Raw genomic sequence first — 14,026 nt, 5'->3', positions numbered from 1 at the left:
GACAGGGTGTTGTCCAGGATCACGCCAAGGTTCTTAGCGCTCTGGGAGGAGGACACAATGGAGTTGTCAACCGTGATGGCGAGATCATGGAACGGGCAGTCCTTCCCCGGGAGGAAGAGCAGCTCTGTCTTGCCGAGATTCAGCTTGAGGTGGTGATCCGTCGTCCACACTGATATGTCTGCCAGACATGCAGAGATGCGATTCGCCACCTGGTCATCAGAAGGGGGAAAGGAGAAGATTAATTGTGTGTCGTCTGCATAGCAATGATAGGAGAGACCATGTGAGGTTATGACAGAGCCAAGTGACTTGGTGTATAGCGAGAATAGGAGAGGGCCTAGTACACAGAGCCCTGGGGGACACCAGTGGTGAGAGCGCGTGGTGAGGAGACAGATTCTCGCCACGCCACCTGGTAGGAGCGACCTGTCAAGTAGGACGCAATCCAAGCGTGGGCCGCGCCGGAGATGCCCAACTCGGAGAGGGTGGAGAGGAGGATCTGATGGTTCACAGTATCGAAGGCAGCCGATAGGTCTAGAAGGATGAGAGCAGAGGAGAGAGAGTTAGCTTTAGCAGTGCGGAGCGCCTCCGTGATACAGAGAAGAGCAGTCTCAGTTGAATGACTAGTCTTGAAACCTGACTGATTTGGATCAAGAAGGTCATTCTGAGAGAGATAGCGGGAGAGCTGGCCAAGGACGGCACGTTCAAGAGTTTTGGAGAGAAAAGAAAGAAGGGATACTGGTCTGTAGTTGTTTACATCGGAGGGATCGAGTGTAGTTTTTTTCAGAAGGGGTGCAACTCTCGCTCTCTTGAAGACGGAAGGGATGTAGCCAGCGGTCAGGGATGAGTTGATGAGCGAGGTGAGGTAAGGGAGAAGGTCTCCGGAAATGGTCTGGAGAAGAGAGGAAGGAATAGGGTCGAGCAGGCAGGTTGTTGGGCGTACCTCTGTTCTTGGGCCACTGTTCTGCCGGGGGGTTTCAGTCCAAAAGGAGGGACAATTTTTCAAATTAGCAATGGTAACAACCTCATGTCAAATCCCATAGAGAATGATAACTAAATGCTAACGAGCGCATTCCGAACATATTGTACAGTTTCACGTAAACTATACAAGTAACGCAAATGCTACTTGCAGTTTGTTGCACACACTAAATAAATATTAGCCAGCAAGGCTCTTGATCCAGGAGGGGATTCTCTGCTGTTATTAAGCAAAGGCTTGATTACGGAAGAATCTAACCACTAAGCTAACTAGCTACTAAATTAGCAAACCAAATGCACAACTGCAGAGCATTTGGCACATTTTAGACAGTAAACTTAATAGTTAGAAGATATCTAGCTGGCAAACATTTAGTTGTGAATTCCATACTGTAATTCGATCACCTGGCGCATGCTGCACAACAGTAAGTGACTCACAAGGCTCCTGTCTCTTGTTGTGTGCTTGTAAACAGACCCAATGTAACTGGGGACTACCGTAAGTTTCATAATAATGTGACAGGTAAACAATGTTGTGAAGAAAACAATGTTCTTTATCTCCTAACGTATTGTGCAAGTTGACTGCAGGTATTTACAAATATTTAAATTTATGAAAATATTTCAAATAGTTTCAACGGTATTGAAACAGTACATTTGGAAAGTATTCAGACCCCTTGATTTTTTCCATATTTTATTATGTTACAGCCTTATTCTAACCAACACACAATACGTTTTTGCAAATTTATCAAAAATAAACTGAAATATACATTTACATTAGTATTCAGACACTTTACTCAGTACTTTGTTGAAGCACCTTTGACAGCGATTACAGCTTCGAGTCTTCTTGGGTACGACGCTACAAGCTTGGCACTCCTGTATTTGGGGAGTTTCTCCCATTCTTCTCTGTAGATCCTCTCAAGCTCTGTCAGGTTGGATGGGGAGCGTCACTGCACAGCTGTTTTCAGGTCTCTCCAGAGATGTTCTATTGGGTTCAGGTACGGGCTCTGGAAGGGCCACTCAAGGACATTCAGAGACGTGTCCCGAACCCACTCCTGCATTGTCTTGGATGTGTGCTTTGGGTCATTGTCCTGTTGGAAGGTAAACCATTGCCCATCCAGAGGTCCTGAGCATTCCGGAGAAGGTTTTTATCAATGATCTCTCTGTACTTTGCGCCATTCATCTTTCCCTCTATCCTGACTAGTCTCCCAGTGCCTGCCTCTGAAAAACATCCCCACAGCATGATGCTGCTACCACCATACTTCACCGTAGGGATCGTGACCGGTTTCCTCCCAGACGTGACTCTTTAATCAGACCAGAGAATCTTGTTTCTCATGGTCTGAGAGTCCTTCAGGTGCCTTTTGGCAAACTCTAAGCAGGCTGTCATGTGCCTTTTACTGAGGAGTGGCTTCCGTCTATAAACTACCATAAAGGACTGATTAGTGGAGTGCTGCAGAGATGGTTGTCCTTCTGAAAGGTTCTCCTATCTCCACAGAGGATCTCTGGAGCTCTGTCAGCCAAGGACCCGATGGTCACTATCTCCCTGACCAAGGCCCTTTTACCCCAATTGCTCTGTTTGGCCGTACGGCCAGCTCTAGGAAGAGTCTTGGTGGTTCCAAACTTCTTCCATTTAAGTGGAATGATGGAGGCCACTGTGTTCTTGGGGACCTTCAATGTTTGGTACCCTTGCCCAGATCTGTGCCTCGACGTAATCCTGTCTCTGAGCTTTACGGACAATTCCTTCCACCTCATGGCTTGATTTTTGCTCTGACATGCACTGTCAACTGTGGGACCTTATATGGGCAGGTGTGTGCCTTTCCGAATAATGTCCAATCAATTGAATTTACAACAGGTGGACTCCACATCTCAAGGATGATCAATGGAAACAGGATGCACTTGAGCTCAATTTCGAGTCTTGTTGCAAAGGGTCTGAGGTATTTGTTTTCTTTTATTATACTTTTGCAACAATTTCTAAGACCTGTTTACGCTTTGTCATAATTGGGTATTGGTTGTAGATTATGAAAACCTTTAATTGAATAAATTTTATAATAAGGCTGTAACGTAACAAAATGTGGAAAACGGGAATGTGTCTGAATACTTTCCAAATGCACTGTACGGTATACAGCCCAAGCCTTTAGGCTACTGTATAGAGCTGTGTAGAGTGTAGAGCTGGGACGATCAACAGAAAATTACTGACAGACATTGCATTGCCTCCCTCTTACTGACGCATTTTGTTTATGTCAGTAATTTTCTGTGGTTTTGCATGTTTCCTGTAGATTTATTCTAAAACCATAATTTAGTCAACAGTAATAGCCTATACTTTGTTGATTCCTGCTATGAAAGTATCTGGCTCCCCGTTTCAATAATTTAATCAATCAATCTATTGAATTTATAGAGCCCTTTTTACAACAGAAGTTGTCACAAAGTGTTTATACAGAAACCGAGCCTAACACCCCAGACAGCAAGCAATGCAGATGTAGAATGCACGGTGGCTAGGAAACACTCCCTAGAAATGCAGGAACCCAGGACGAAACTTAGAGAGCATCCAGGCTCTAAGGAGTGGCCAGTCCTCTTCTGACTGTGCCAGGTAGAGATTGAGTATATGGCCAGATTGTTTTTCAAAAGTTCATAGAGTCAAATAAAATGTTCAAATAGTAATCACATGCTGTTACGTTGAGATCGCATGTGTGGGGAGGGGGTTTTGGGGGGACTGCCAGGTAGTCCAGAGACATGATCCGAGGGTTCAAGTCCTTCGGTAGGGGAGAGAGAGTTGGGAGAATTAGAGGAAGCATATCTGGGATCACACAGGACACCAAATAAGACCGGAGAATTACACCAGATATGTCAGACTGACCCTAGCCCCCCGGGAACATAGACTATTGTAGTATAGATACAGGAGACCGAGACGGGGGGTCGGGGAAACCGTGGCCCAGACGAAAGTTACCCCCAGACAGGGACAACCAGGCAGAATATAACACTTTGGCAGAGCACAGCCTCCACACCACTAAAGGGAAATCAACTGGCCACTAACTTACAACCCTGAGACATGGCTGAGTATAGCCCACAAAGATTTCCCCACCGCACAAGCCCGAGGAAAGGAAGCAAGGAAGGCTGGATGGAAGAGGAGCACCATCAAGCCAGTGACTCAGCCCCGATAATAGGGTCAGAGGCAGCAGAGCCCAGTGAAGATAGGGTAGCTGGCCAGGCAGAGACAGCAAGGGTGGTTTGTCACTCCAGTGCCTTGCCGTTTGCATTCGCACTGTGGGGCCAGACTACACTCAATCATCAATAAAGACTTGAAGGTAAAGACAGAGTCTTACGTGTAGGTAGGTACGGTAGAACCAAATCGTCGAGATTCCGTGCATTTTGAAGGTATTCAGACCCCTTCACTTTTCCACATTTTGTTACGTGACAGCCTTATTCTAAAATGGATTAAATTAATTATAATCTCATCAATCTAAACACAATACCCCATAATGACACTGAAAATATTTGTATCTTTTGCAAATGTATTACAAAATGTTTCAAAAAACACCTTATTTACAGAAATATTCAGACCCTTTGCTATGAGACTCAAAATTGAGCTCGGGTGCATCCTGTTTCCATTTATCATCCTTGATGTTTCTACAACTTCATTGGAGTCCACCTGTGGTAAATTCAATTGATTGGACATGATTTGGAAAGGCACACAGCTGTCTATATAAGGTCCCACAGTTGACAGTGCATGTCAGAGCAAAAACCAAGCCATGAGGTCGAAGGAATTGTCCGTAGAGTTCAGAGGCAGGATTTTGAGGATGCACAGATCTGGGGAAGGGTACCAAAACATTTCTGCAGCATTGAATGTCCCCAAAAACACAGTTGTCTCCATCATTCTTAAATGGAAGAAGTTTGGAACCACCAAGACTTCACCAAGGCAAAACTGAGCTAATGGGGGAGAAGGGCCTTTGTCAGGGAGGTGACCAAGAACCTGATGGCCACTCTGACAGAGCTCCAGTTCCTCTGTGGAGATGGGAAAACCCCCCAGAAGGACAACCATCTCTGCAGCACTTCACCAATCAAGCCTTAATGGTAAAGTGGCCAGAAAGGAAGCCACTCCTCGGGAAAAGGCACATGACAGCCCGCTTGGAGTTTGCCTAAAGGACTATCGGACCATGAGAAACAAGATTCTCTGGTCTGATGAAACCAAGATTGAACTCTTTGGCCTGAATGCTAAGTGTCACGTCTGGAGGAAGCCTAGCACCATCCCTACTGTGAAGCATGGTGGTGGCAGGTTCATGCTGTGGGGATGTTTTTCATTGGCAGGGACTGGGAGACTAGTCAGGATCGAGGGAAAGATGAACGGAGCAAAGAACAGAAAGTTCCTTCATGAAAACCTGCTCCAGAGCACTCAGGAGCCCAGACTGGGTCAAGGGTCACTTTCTAACAGGACAATTACCCTAAACACACAGCCAAGACAACGCAGGAGTGGCATCAGGACAGGTCTCTGAATATCCTTGAGTGGCCCAGCCAAAGCCCGGACTTGAACCAGATCGAACATCTCTGGAGAGACCTGAAAATAGCTGTGCAGCGACGCTCCCCATCCAACCTGATAGAGCTTGAGACGATCAGCAGAGAAGAATGGGAGAAACTCCCCATAAATTGACGGGCGGCCTCTTTTTTTTTTTTTTAATTTTTATTATTATTATTTTTTTTACTGTGTTTTTACCATGTTTGCATTTAGAAATGTTTCGCAATGACTGGGCTTATCAGAATGCAAGTTTCTCTCCATGTGGGACTAGCAACTTGAAAGTGCCTCCGGAGGAATACCAGTGGAATGGTTTAGCCTACCACTCTGGGGATATCTGATTATGCTGTTCTGTAACGTCACTCATCTTGCTGGCTGAGAAATTTAATGTGGACAGCTGTAGTACATGTGCCGTGGCAGAATTTTTTTTCTCCCATGTTCCAATTTTTTGGCACATTGTGTTTAAAATTGTCATTTGGTTCACCTCATGCATAGCACATCCTGTGAACCGATGGCCCATACTAGACGGTCCTGTTCAAATACACATGTCATTACAGCCTTAATAATACAGTATGAAGTAGATGGAAACACCTCGGTCCACTTTTCGCAAACTGCATTACCGAAACTGGCAGCTTGTGACAGACCAGTTTTGTTTAGTCCAGTGAACCATAACACCCCTGATCTACTCTGTGGCTTAGTAGTGAGTTTTTCTGACTCTCTCCCTGACCACCTTCAGATTTCAGGGATGTTCCTGAGTGACCAGCTGCAATGGGTGGGTTGCCAGGGAAGCAGAGTCGGACTGAGGGGCTACCCCTGTTCACTGTGGACCCTGTTCCATGTGCTGACTGTCCAGGCAGCCAGCCGGCCTGACGTATTGGCCAACACCGGTATGTATGCATGCGCATGCATGCAGCGAAATACTTGTGTAATTAAGAAACATCCATGTCATAGCGACACTGCACACCTTTGAAAATAGATGACAACATCATGATTGGTACCATCATGAATATCTCAACTGTGGGTTGATTATGAAATGTGTGCCTTGTCAAGAAAACGACTGTGCTTCTCTCTCGTTCCCCTGACCACCTCCCTTCTGTCCCATCAGGCCTGGAGGAGAATCCCAAGGCAGTGCTGCAGACAATGCGCAAGTACATTGTGAACTTCTTCGGCTGCCAGGAGTGTGGGAAGCACTTTGAGGAGATGGCCGTGGCGTCTCTGCCCCAGGTGAAGTCTGTGGACCAGGCGGTACTGTGGCTCTGGAGGAAACACAACCAGGTCAATGGACGCCTCGCAGGTGGGGAACCTACATCTATATCGGCATCGTTTGAGATCTCAAACCTAACCTGGAGAATATACTGTCATTAGAAGTATACAATCCGTATAGTAGATATATACTGTGGTATAGGTTAGTAAGCAACGTCTGTTAGAATTGAGTTGGCCGGTCAAAATGACTGGTGGGGCCAACAATAACTTGACCTGGTGTTATACCTGTGCTATTGACCCTGTGTCCTCTCTGTAGGAACAATGAGTGAAGACCCTCACTTCCCCAAGACCCAGTGGCCCAGCCCGGACCTCTGCCCCATCTGCCACGAGGAGCAGGATGGCATCCACGTGTGGAACGAAGACAAGGTGCTCATGTTCCTCAAGCAGCACTACGGGGCCGCCAACATCTCCCCCAAACACATGTACAGCAGTCGGCATGAGCCAAACCAGGAGGCTGTTGGATCTCCTGACAGCATGCCCATTAAAGCCACACAGGTAAAGACAGTGGCCCCTGAGAGCTCCCTAGTCCATGCCAAGCAGAGTGACGTGGAGGGAGCAGGGCAGGCGGGCACAGGGGCTCACAGGGAGACCAGGCCGGGGGTGAGTTTCCTGGGTCTGGGCTTCTCCAGTGTGGACATGAGTCTGTGCGTTGTGCTCTACGCTTTCTCCTGTGTCTTTCTCATGGTCATGTTCTTCTTTTTCCGAGTCCGCTCCAAAAGGTGGAAGATCCGCTACAATCGTCCATATGTATAGCAGTCTACTGGTCCAGGTCTGCACATTTGACTGAGCAAAGAGGTTTTTTTTGGAATTGAGTTTTCTTTTTTAAGTTAGATTAGAAGGTCACATTTTTTTATTTATTTGTTTATGTTCTGTATAATATTTGCTGTGAAGCAACAGTCTTCAGATGAAGTATTTTACAATAGCGACTGGTTAAAACCGTTTTAGTCCCATAACAGAACCCCATACATAACATTGTCTTGGGGGAAGGACTTGACTGTACACAATTCATTCCCAATACAATGTCTCTTAGCTATGATGGTAAGGAATTGTTTTTAGTATAAAACCATGGCAGAGTCCAATTAATCAAGTGTTTTTTATATCTTTCTATCTAATTCAACGGTATTGGTCATGTTTTAATGGACTAAGGTGAACCTCTGGAATATTTGTATTGACTACTACTAAAATCTTACTGTGTGAATTTATGATTTCAACTTCAATGTATTATTTTCCAGACGTATCAAGGCGATCACTTATTACAACCTATGTCTGTCCATAACCATGAGAAAGAGAGGAGCAAGTACAGCCTTATTTTACCCAAGTGCTTGTTGTCTAAATACTTGGTGTGCATTTGAAGTCCTCTGTATTCTCCCAGACCCTAGGTGGCCTTAATGTGATTTCATCATTCATTCTAGTCCAGATAGTATGTGGTATGATACACTATACACTACCGTTAAAATGTTTGGGGTCACTTAGAAATGTCCTTGTTTTTGAAAGAAAATATATATTTTTTGTCCATTTTAAAAGAACATCAAATTGATCGTAAATACAGTTTCGACATTGTTAATATTGTAAATGACTCATTGTAGCTGGAAACTGCATTTTTTTTTATTATGGAATATCTACATAGGCGTACAGAAGCCCGTTATCAGCAACCATCACTCCTGTGTTCCAAATTCATGTTGTATTAGCTAATCCAAGTTTATAATTTTAAAGGGCTAATTGATCATTAGAAAACCCTTTTGTAATTGTTAGCACTGCTGAAAACTGTTGTGCTGATTTAAAGAAGCAATAAAACTGGACTTTAGACTAGTTGAGTATCTGAAGCATCAGCATTTGTGGGTTTGATTACAGGCTCAAAATGTCCAGAAACAAAACACTTCTGAAACTCATCAGTCTACTCTTGTTCTGAGAAATTAAGGTTATTCCATGTGAGAAATTGCCAAGAAACTGAAAATCTCGTACAACGCTGTGAACAGTGCAAACTGTCTCTAACTAGAATAGAAAGAGGAGTGGGAGGCCACGGTGCACAACTGAGCAAGAGGACAAGTACGTTAGTGTCTAGTTTGAGAAACAGACGCCTCACAAGTCCTCAACTGGCAGCTTCATTAAATAGTATCCGCAAAACACCAGTCTCAACGTCAACAGTGAAGAGGCGACTCCAGGATGCTGGTCTTCTAGGCAGCTGTTTCCAGCTACAATTCTCATTTACAATATTTTGGATCAATTTTATGTTATTTTAATGGACAAACTTTTTAACAGTAGTGTATATACAAAAGTATGTGGACATCCCTTAAAATGTGTAGATTTGGCTATTTCATCCACACTTGTTTCTGACAGGTGTATAAAATCGAGCACACAGCCATGTAATCTCCATAGACAAACATTGGCAGTGGAATGGCCTTACTGAAGAGCTCAGTGACTTTCAATGTTGCACCATCATAGGATGCCACCTTTCCAACAAAATCATCAAATGTCTGCCCTGCTGGAGCTGCCCCGGTCAACTGTAAGTGCTGTTATTCTGAGGTGGAAATGTCTAAGAGGAACAACGGCTCGGCCGCAAAGTGGTAGGCTACACAAGCACACAGAACTGGACCGCCAAGTGATGTAGGTTTGTAAAAATCTTATGTCCACGGTTGCAACACTCACTACCGAGTTCAAAACTGCCTCTGTAAGCAACGTCAGCACAAGAACTGTTTGTCGGATGCTTCATGAAATGGGTTTCCATGGCCAAACAGCCGCACACAAGCCTAAGATCACCATGCGCAAAGCCAAGCATCGGCTGGACTCTGATGCAGTGGAGACGCGTTCTCTGGAGTGATGGATCACGCTTCACCGGCTGTCAATCCGACGGATGAATCTGGGTTTGGTGGTTGCCAGGAGAATGCTTCCTCCCCCAATGCATAGTGCCAATTGTAAAGTTTGGTGGGGGAGGAATAATGGCCTGGGGCTGTTCTTCATGGTTTGGGCTAGGCCCATTAGTTCCAATGAAGGGAAATCTTCATGATACAGCGTTCAATGACATTCTAGATGATTCTGTGCTTCCAACTTTGTGGCAACAAAGTGGAAAGCCTTCCCAGAAGAGTGGAGACTGTTATAGCAGCAAAGGAGGGACCAACTCCATATTAATGCCCATGATTTTAGAATGAGATGTTCGACGAGCATACTTTTGGATATGTAATGTACTACAAATAGAGCTGTAGCCAGTTATCTTCAGAATGTATAGGTCATAGTACATTACACGAACAAAACTGACACCCAATATTACTCAAATACCCTTGTGTTAATAAAAGGTGATCTGATGGTTCATCTGCCCGTACATTATTGTTCATTGTCTTTGAAAAGCTTATTTCTCTACTTAAAATGGATTTATTTGATGCATAAAATGACAGAAACATTGGATAGAAACTTGTCAGATGGTGACATGATTGAGTAAAATAGGATTGAGTCACAATATTGCTAATCTGCATTCTGGTTTTATGAAATGTTGTGTGTTTCTATATCTGAAATTGGGCACGTTCTTCAGCTAACTGCAATGTTCCTCTAATTTGAGACTTAATGCAATGCAGGTAGGAATGGAACCACTTACTGTAGCTCTGAACCAAGTTAGACTTAGTGCTTCTCAAAATAGAATGCTCTACACAGTATTGTGAATAGAACATATATGTTTTGTTCCAGGTGCTGGTCCTTGATAATGTTTTTTGTTTTTTTGCCAAAAGTAACTGTATTGGAACTTTGAATTCACAATAGATTGGTGGTATTCTTGAACATTTTAAGTGTAAATTGACTTCCCTGATCAATTCTGTGAAATAAATAATATTATGCCACATAAACAAAGACAAAGCTTACTTGAAGACTTGCAACAATTAATTGTACAATTTGCTACACAATGTAGCTTGGTCAGATTGTCACCAGGATCTGATCGAACTGGAAAATAAAACCAAATTATGTAAATAGGTGTTAATTTGTTTGTTACTTCTCGTGTGTATTCTCGCTTAATGTGGAGAAAATTCATTTAAATGTGTCAAGACTTGTCACTGCTACTTCATGTTGAAAAAAGTGATGGACAAGTTGCACAAACCGTTTTGGCACATACTACTTTTGAGCTGCTGGAAATCATTGCATTTAATTTATATGTCTTACTATTTCATTTATTTTTTGTCTCTGTGCATTCTTATTTTTTCATTTATTTTCAAGAGTTGATAATAGATCATTTGAAATTGTACTTTGTTTGAACAATCTGGCATTATAATAACTCTGAAACTCTAGTGATACTGGCCCAACCACTGTTAAGTATAATTTAACACAGGGTAAATATTCACGTATTCCGGACCAACCCAGATTGAGAATGGTTAGTGCTATCAGGGATCCGTGGGACGTCCCTACCATAACTACTACCCTTACATTCCCTTACATTAACTGTTGACATTTTTTACGCCAATGGTGTGACGTCCCAGGATCCCGTTTAGACATGAGTAGAGGTTGTTGTCCAGCAAGCATTTAGGCCTACCTGCAAACAACCACAACGCTGGTGGAGTGTTCCATAAAGCCAGCTAACTTTGATATGCAGTCAAATTAACTGTTGATTTTCTGATTTAAGCTAAACTTGAATATGCATTGTTGTTTTGACGAGTCAATTATACCATGCCAATTTCAAGTATATTTCTCGAAAATAAGTTATTTAAGATGATTTGGTACAGTTCACTGGCTGTCTCATTAATCCTACTTCCTGGAACAGCCCCAAGTAGATAGTTGTTGTGTTAATCTTTACCTTATGCCCTATTCGAGTTAAAAATATTTCTAGTTATGATTTACTTTGAGTGCGTACATTTTTCTGTAAAAACAAATTTCCTTTTGAGTAAATTGCTTTTTATTTAATTGTGTACATTACAGTAATATTAGAAGATTGGAGAAGGACTGTTGCCTGACTGTAATATTGCCTCACATTCACCCTACAGAATGTCAGATGCGATTGTCTGTCTTTTTTTTGAGTGCAGTTCAATCTATCTTCAACGTGAGATAGGCCGTGATTAGTTACTGTACAGGGAAATGCTGAAAAATAGAACGAGGTGGCGGCAAAAAAACGTGAAATCTTTTAATGCTCAGGATCTTTAATATTGTAGCAACCTTGACAGGCACCGTACAATCTGTCACAGGTTACAATTGCCTCACCATCTCCTGGTTATTGTTTGTTTACCTTTGATTTACAATAAGTTTAAAATTGTGAAGGGTGTTATAATTCCATTATTAACAGTTAATAATTTGTAAATGCACTTAACTGGTAAGTGTTTGCCCGCATTGTCATCTGTCCCTATCCAAATGGCCTGTGCTACCTCGAACTTGCCTGCCATGGAAGTCGTTTCTATCTACTTCTCCTCAATCCTGTAATGAAGTAGACGGAGAACAGCGGCATGCTGCTAAATGGACAGGATTGACTGTGAGAGATTCGGAGCAGATTGATTTAAGGAATAGTTTCGCTGCACTGGTGCCTGATCTACCTGTGCCTTCATCGCTGTGATTGCCTGTGTCTGACGGCAGTGCTGACTCCAAAGACACTGCTCAAAAAAATAATAAAGGGAACACTTAAACAACACAATGTAACTCCAAGTCAATCACACTTCTGTGAAATCAAACTGTCAAATTAGGAAGCAACACTGATTGACAATACATTTCACATGCTGTTGTGCAAATGGAATAGACAACAGGTGAAAATTATAGGTAAATCGCAAGACACCCCCAATAAAGGAGTGGTTCTGCAGGTGGTGACCACAGACCACTTCTCAGTTCCTATGCTTCCTGGCTGTTGTTTTGGTCACTTTTGAATGCTGGCGGTGCTTTCACTCTAGTGGTAGCATGAGCCGGAGTCTACAACCTACACAAGTGGCTCAGGTAGTGCAGCTCATCCAGGATGGCACATCAATGCGAGCTGTGGCAAGAAGGTTTACTGTGTCTGTCAGCGTAGTGTCCAGAGCATGGAGGCGCTACCAGGAGACAGGCCAGTACATCAGGAGACGTGGAGGAGGGCAACAACCCAGCAGCAGGACCGCTACCTCCGCCTCTGTGCAAGGAGGAGCAGGAGGAGCACTGACAGAGCCCTGCAAAATGACCTCCAGCAGGCCACAAATGTGCATGTCTGCTGAAACGTTCCGAAACAGACTCCATGAGGGTGGTATGAAGGCCCGACGTCCACAGGTGGGGGTTGTGCTTACAGCCCAACACCGTGCAGGACGTTTGGCATTTGCCAGAGAACACCAAGATTGGCAAATTTGCCACTGGCGCCCTGTGCTCTTCACAGATGAAAGCAGGTTCACACTGAGCACATGTGACAGACGTGACCGAGTCTGGAGACGCCGTGGAGAACGTTCTGCTGCCTGCAACATCCTCCAGCATGACCGGTTTGGCGGTGGGTCAGTCATGGTGTGGGGTGGCATTTCTTTGGGGGCCCGCACAGCCCTCCATGTGCTCGCCAGAGGTAGCCTGACTGCCATTAGGTACCAAAATGAGATCCTCAGACCCCTTGTGAGATCATATGCTGGTGCGGTTGGCCCTGGGTTCCTCCTAATGCAAGACGATGCTAGATCTCATGTGGCTGGAGTGTGTCAGCAGTTCCTGCAAGAGGAAGGCATTGATGCTATGGACTGGCCCGCCCGTTCCCCAGACCTGAATCCAATTGAGCACATCTGGGACATCATGTCTCGCTCCATCCACCAATGCTACGTTGCACCACAGACTGTCCAGGAGTTGGCGGATGCTTTAGTCCAGGTCTGGGAGGAGATCCCTCAGGAGACATTTACATTTACATTTAAGTCATTTAGCAGACGCTCTTATCCAGAGCGACTTACAAATTGGTGCATACACCTTATGACAACCAGTGGAACAGCCACTTGCATCTAAATCTTGTTGGGGGGGGGAGAAGGGGGTGGGGGGGGTGAGAAGGATTACTTACCCTTACTTACCCTATCCTAGGTATTCCTTGAAGAGGTGGGGTTTCAGGTGTCTCCGGAAGGTGGTGATTGACTCCGCTGTCCTGGCGTCGTGAGGGAGTTTGTTCCACCATTGGGGGGCCAGAGCAGCGAACAGTTTTGACTGGGCTGAGCGGGAACTGTACTTCCTCAGTGGTAGGGAGGCGAGCAGGCCAGAGGTGGATGAACGCAGTGCCCTTGTTTGGGTGTAGGGCCTGATCAGAGCCTGGAGGTACTGAGGTGCCGTTCCCCTCACAGCTCCGTAGGCGAGCACCATGGTCTTGTAGCGGATGCGAGCTTCAACTGGAAGCCAGTGGAGAGAGCGGAGGAGCGGGGTGAC

At 44.5% G+C, this 14,026-nt stretch overlaps 1 protein-coding gene across 1 annotated transcript in view; it reads left to right on the top strand.

The window, feature by feature from the left end:
- Positions 1 to 10,678, top strand: part of qsox2 (quiescin Q6 sulfhydryl oxidase 2) — a 55,730-nt gene extending 45,052 nt beyond the window's left edge. The window contains exons 10-12 of the mRNA XM_035786353.2: positions 6,201 to 6,351; positions 6,570 to 6,758; positions 6,984 to 10,678. Of these exons, the coding sequence (XP_035642246.1) occupies positions 6,201 to 6,351; positions 6,570 to 6,758; positions 6,984 to 7,480 (837 nt within the window). The 3' untranslated portion in view covers positions 7,481 to 10,678. The remainder of the gene's footprint in view (positions 1 to 6,200; positions 6,352 to 6,569; positions 6,759 to 6,983) is intronic.
- Positions 10,679 to 14,026: the final 3,348 nt, after the last annotated feature.

Source organism: Oncorhynchus keta, chromosome 14 (assembly GCF_023373465.1).
Source record: "Oncorhynchus keta strain PuntledgeMale-10-30-2019 chromosome 14, Oket_V2, whole genome shotgun sequence".
In the NCBI taxonomy this organism is placed as follows: Eukaryota; Metazoa; Chordata; class Actinopteri; order Salmoniformes; family Salmonidae; genus Oncorhynchus; species Oncorhynchus keta.
The sequence above is the reverse complement of the archived record's forward strand: the minus strand, read 5'-3'. Positions and strand labels throughout refer to the sequence as shown.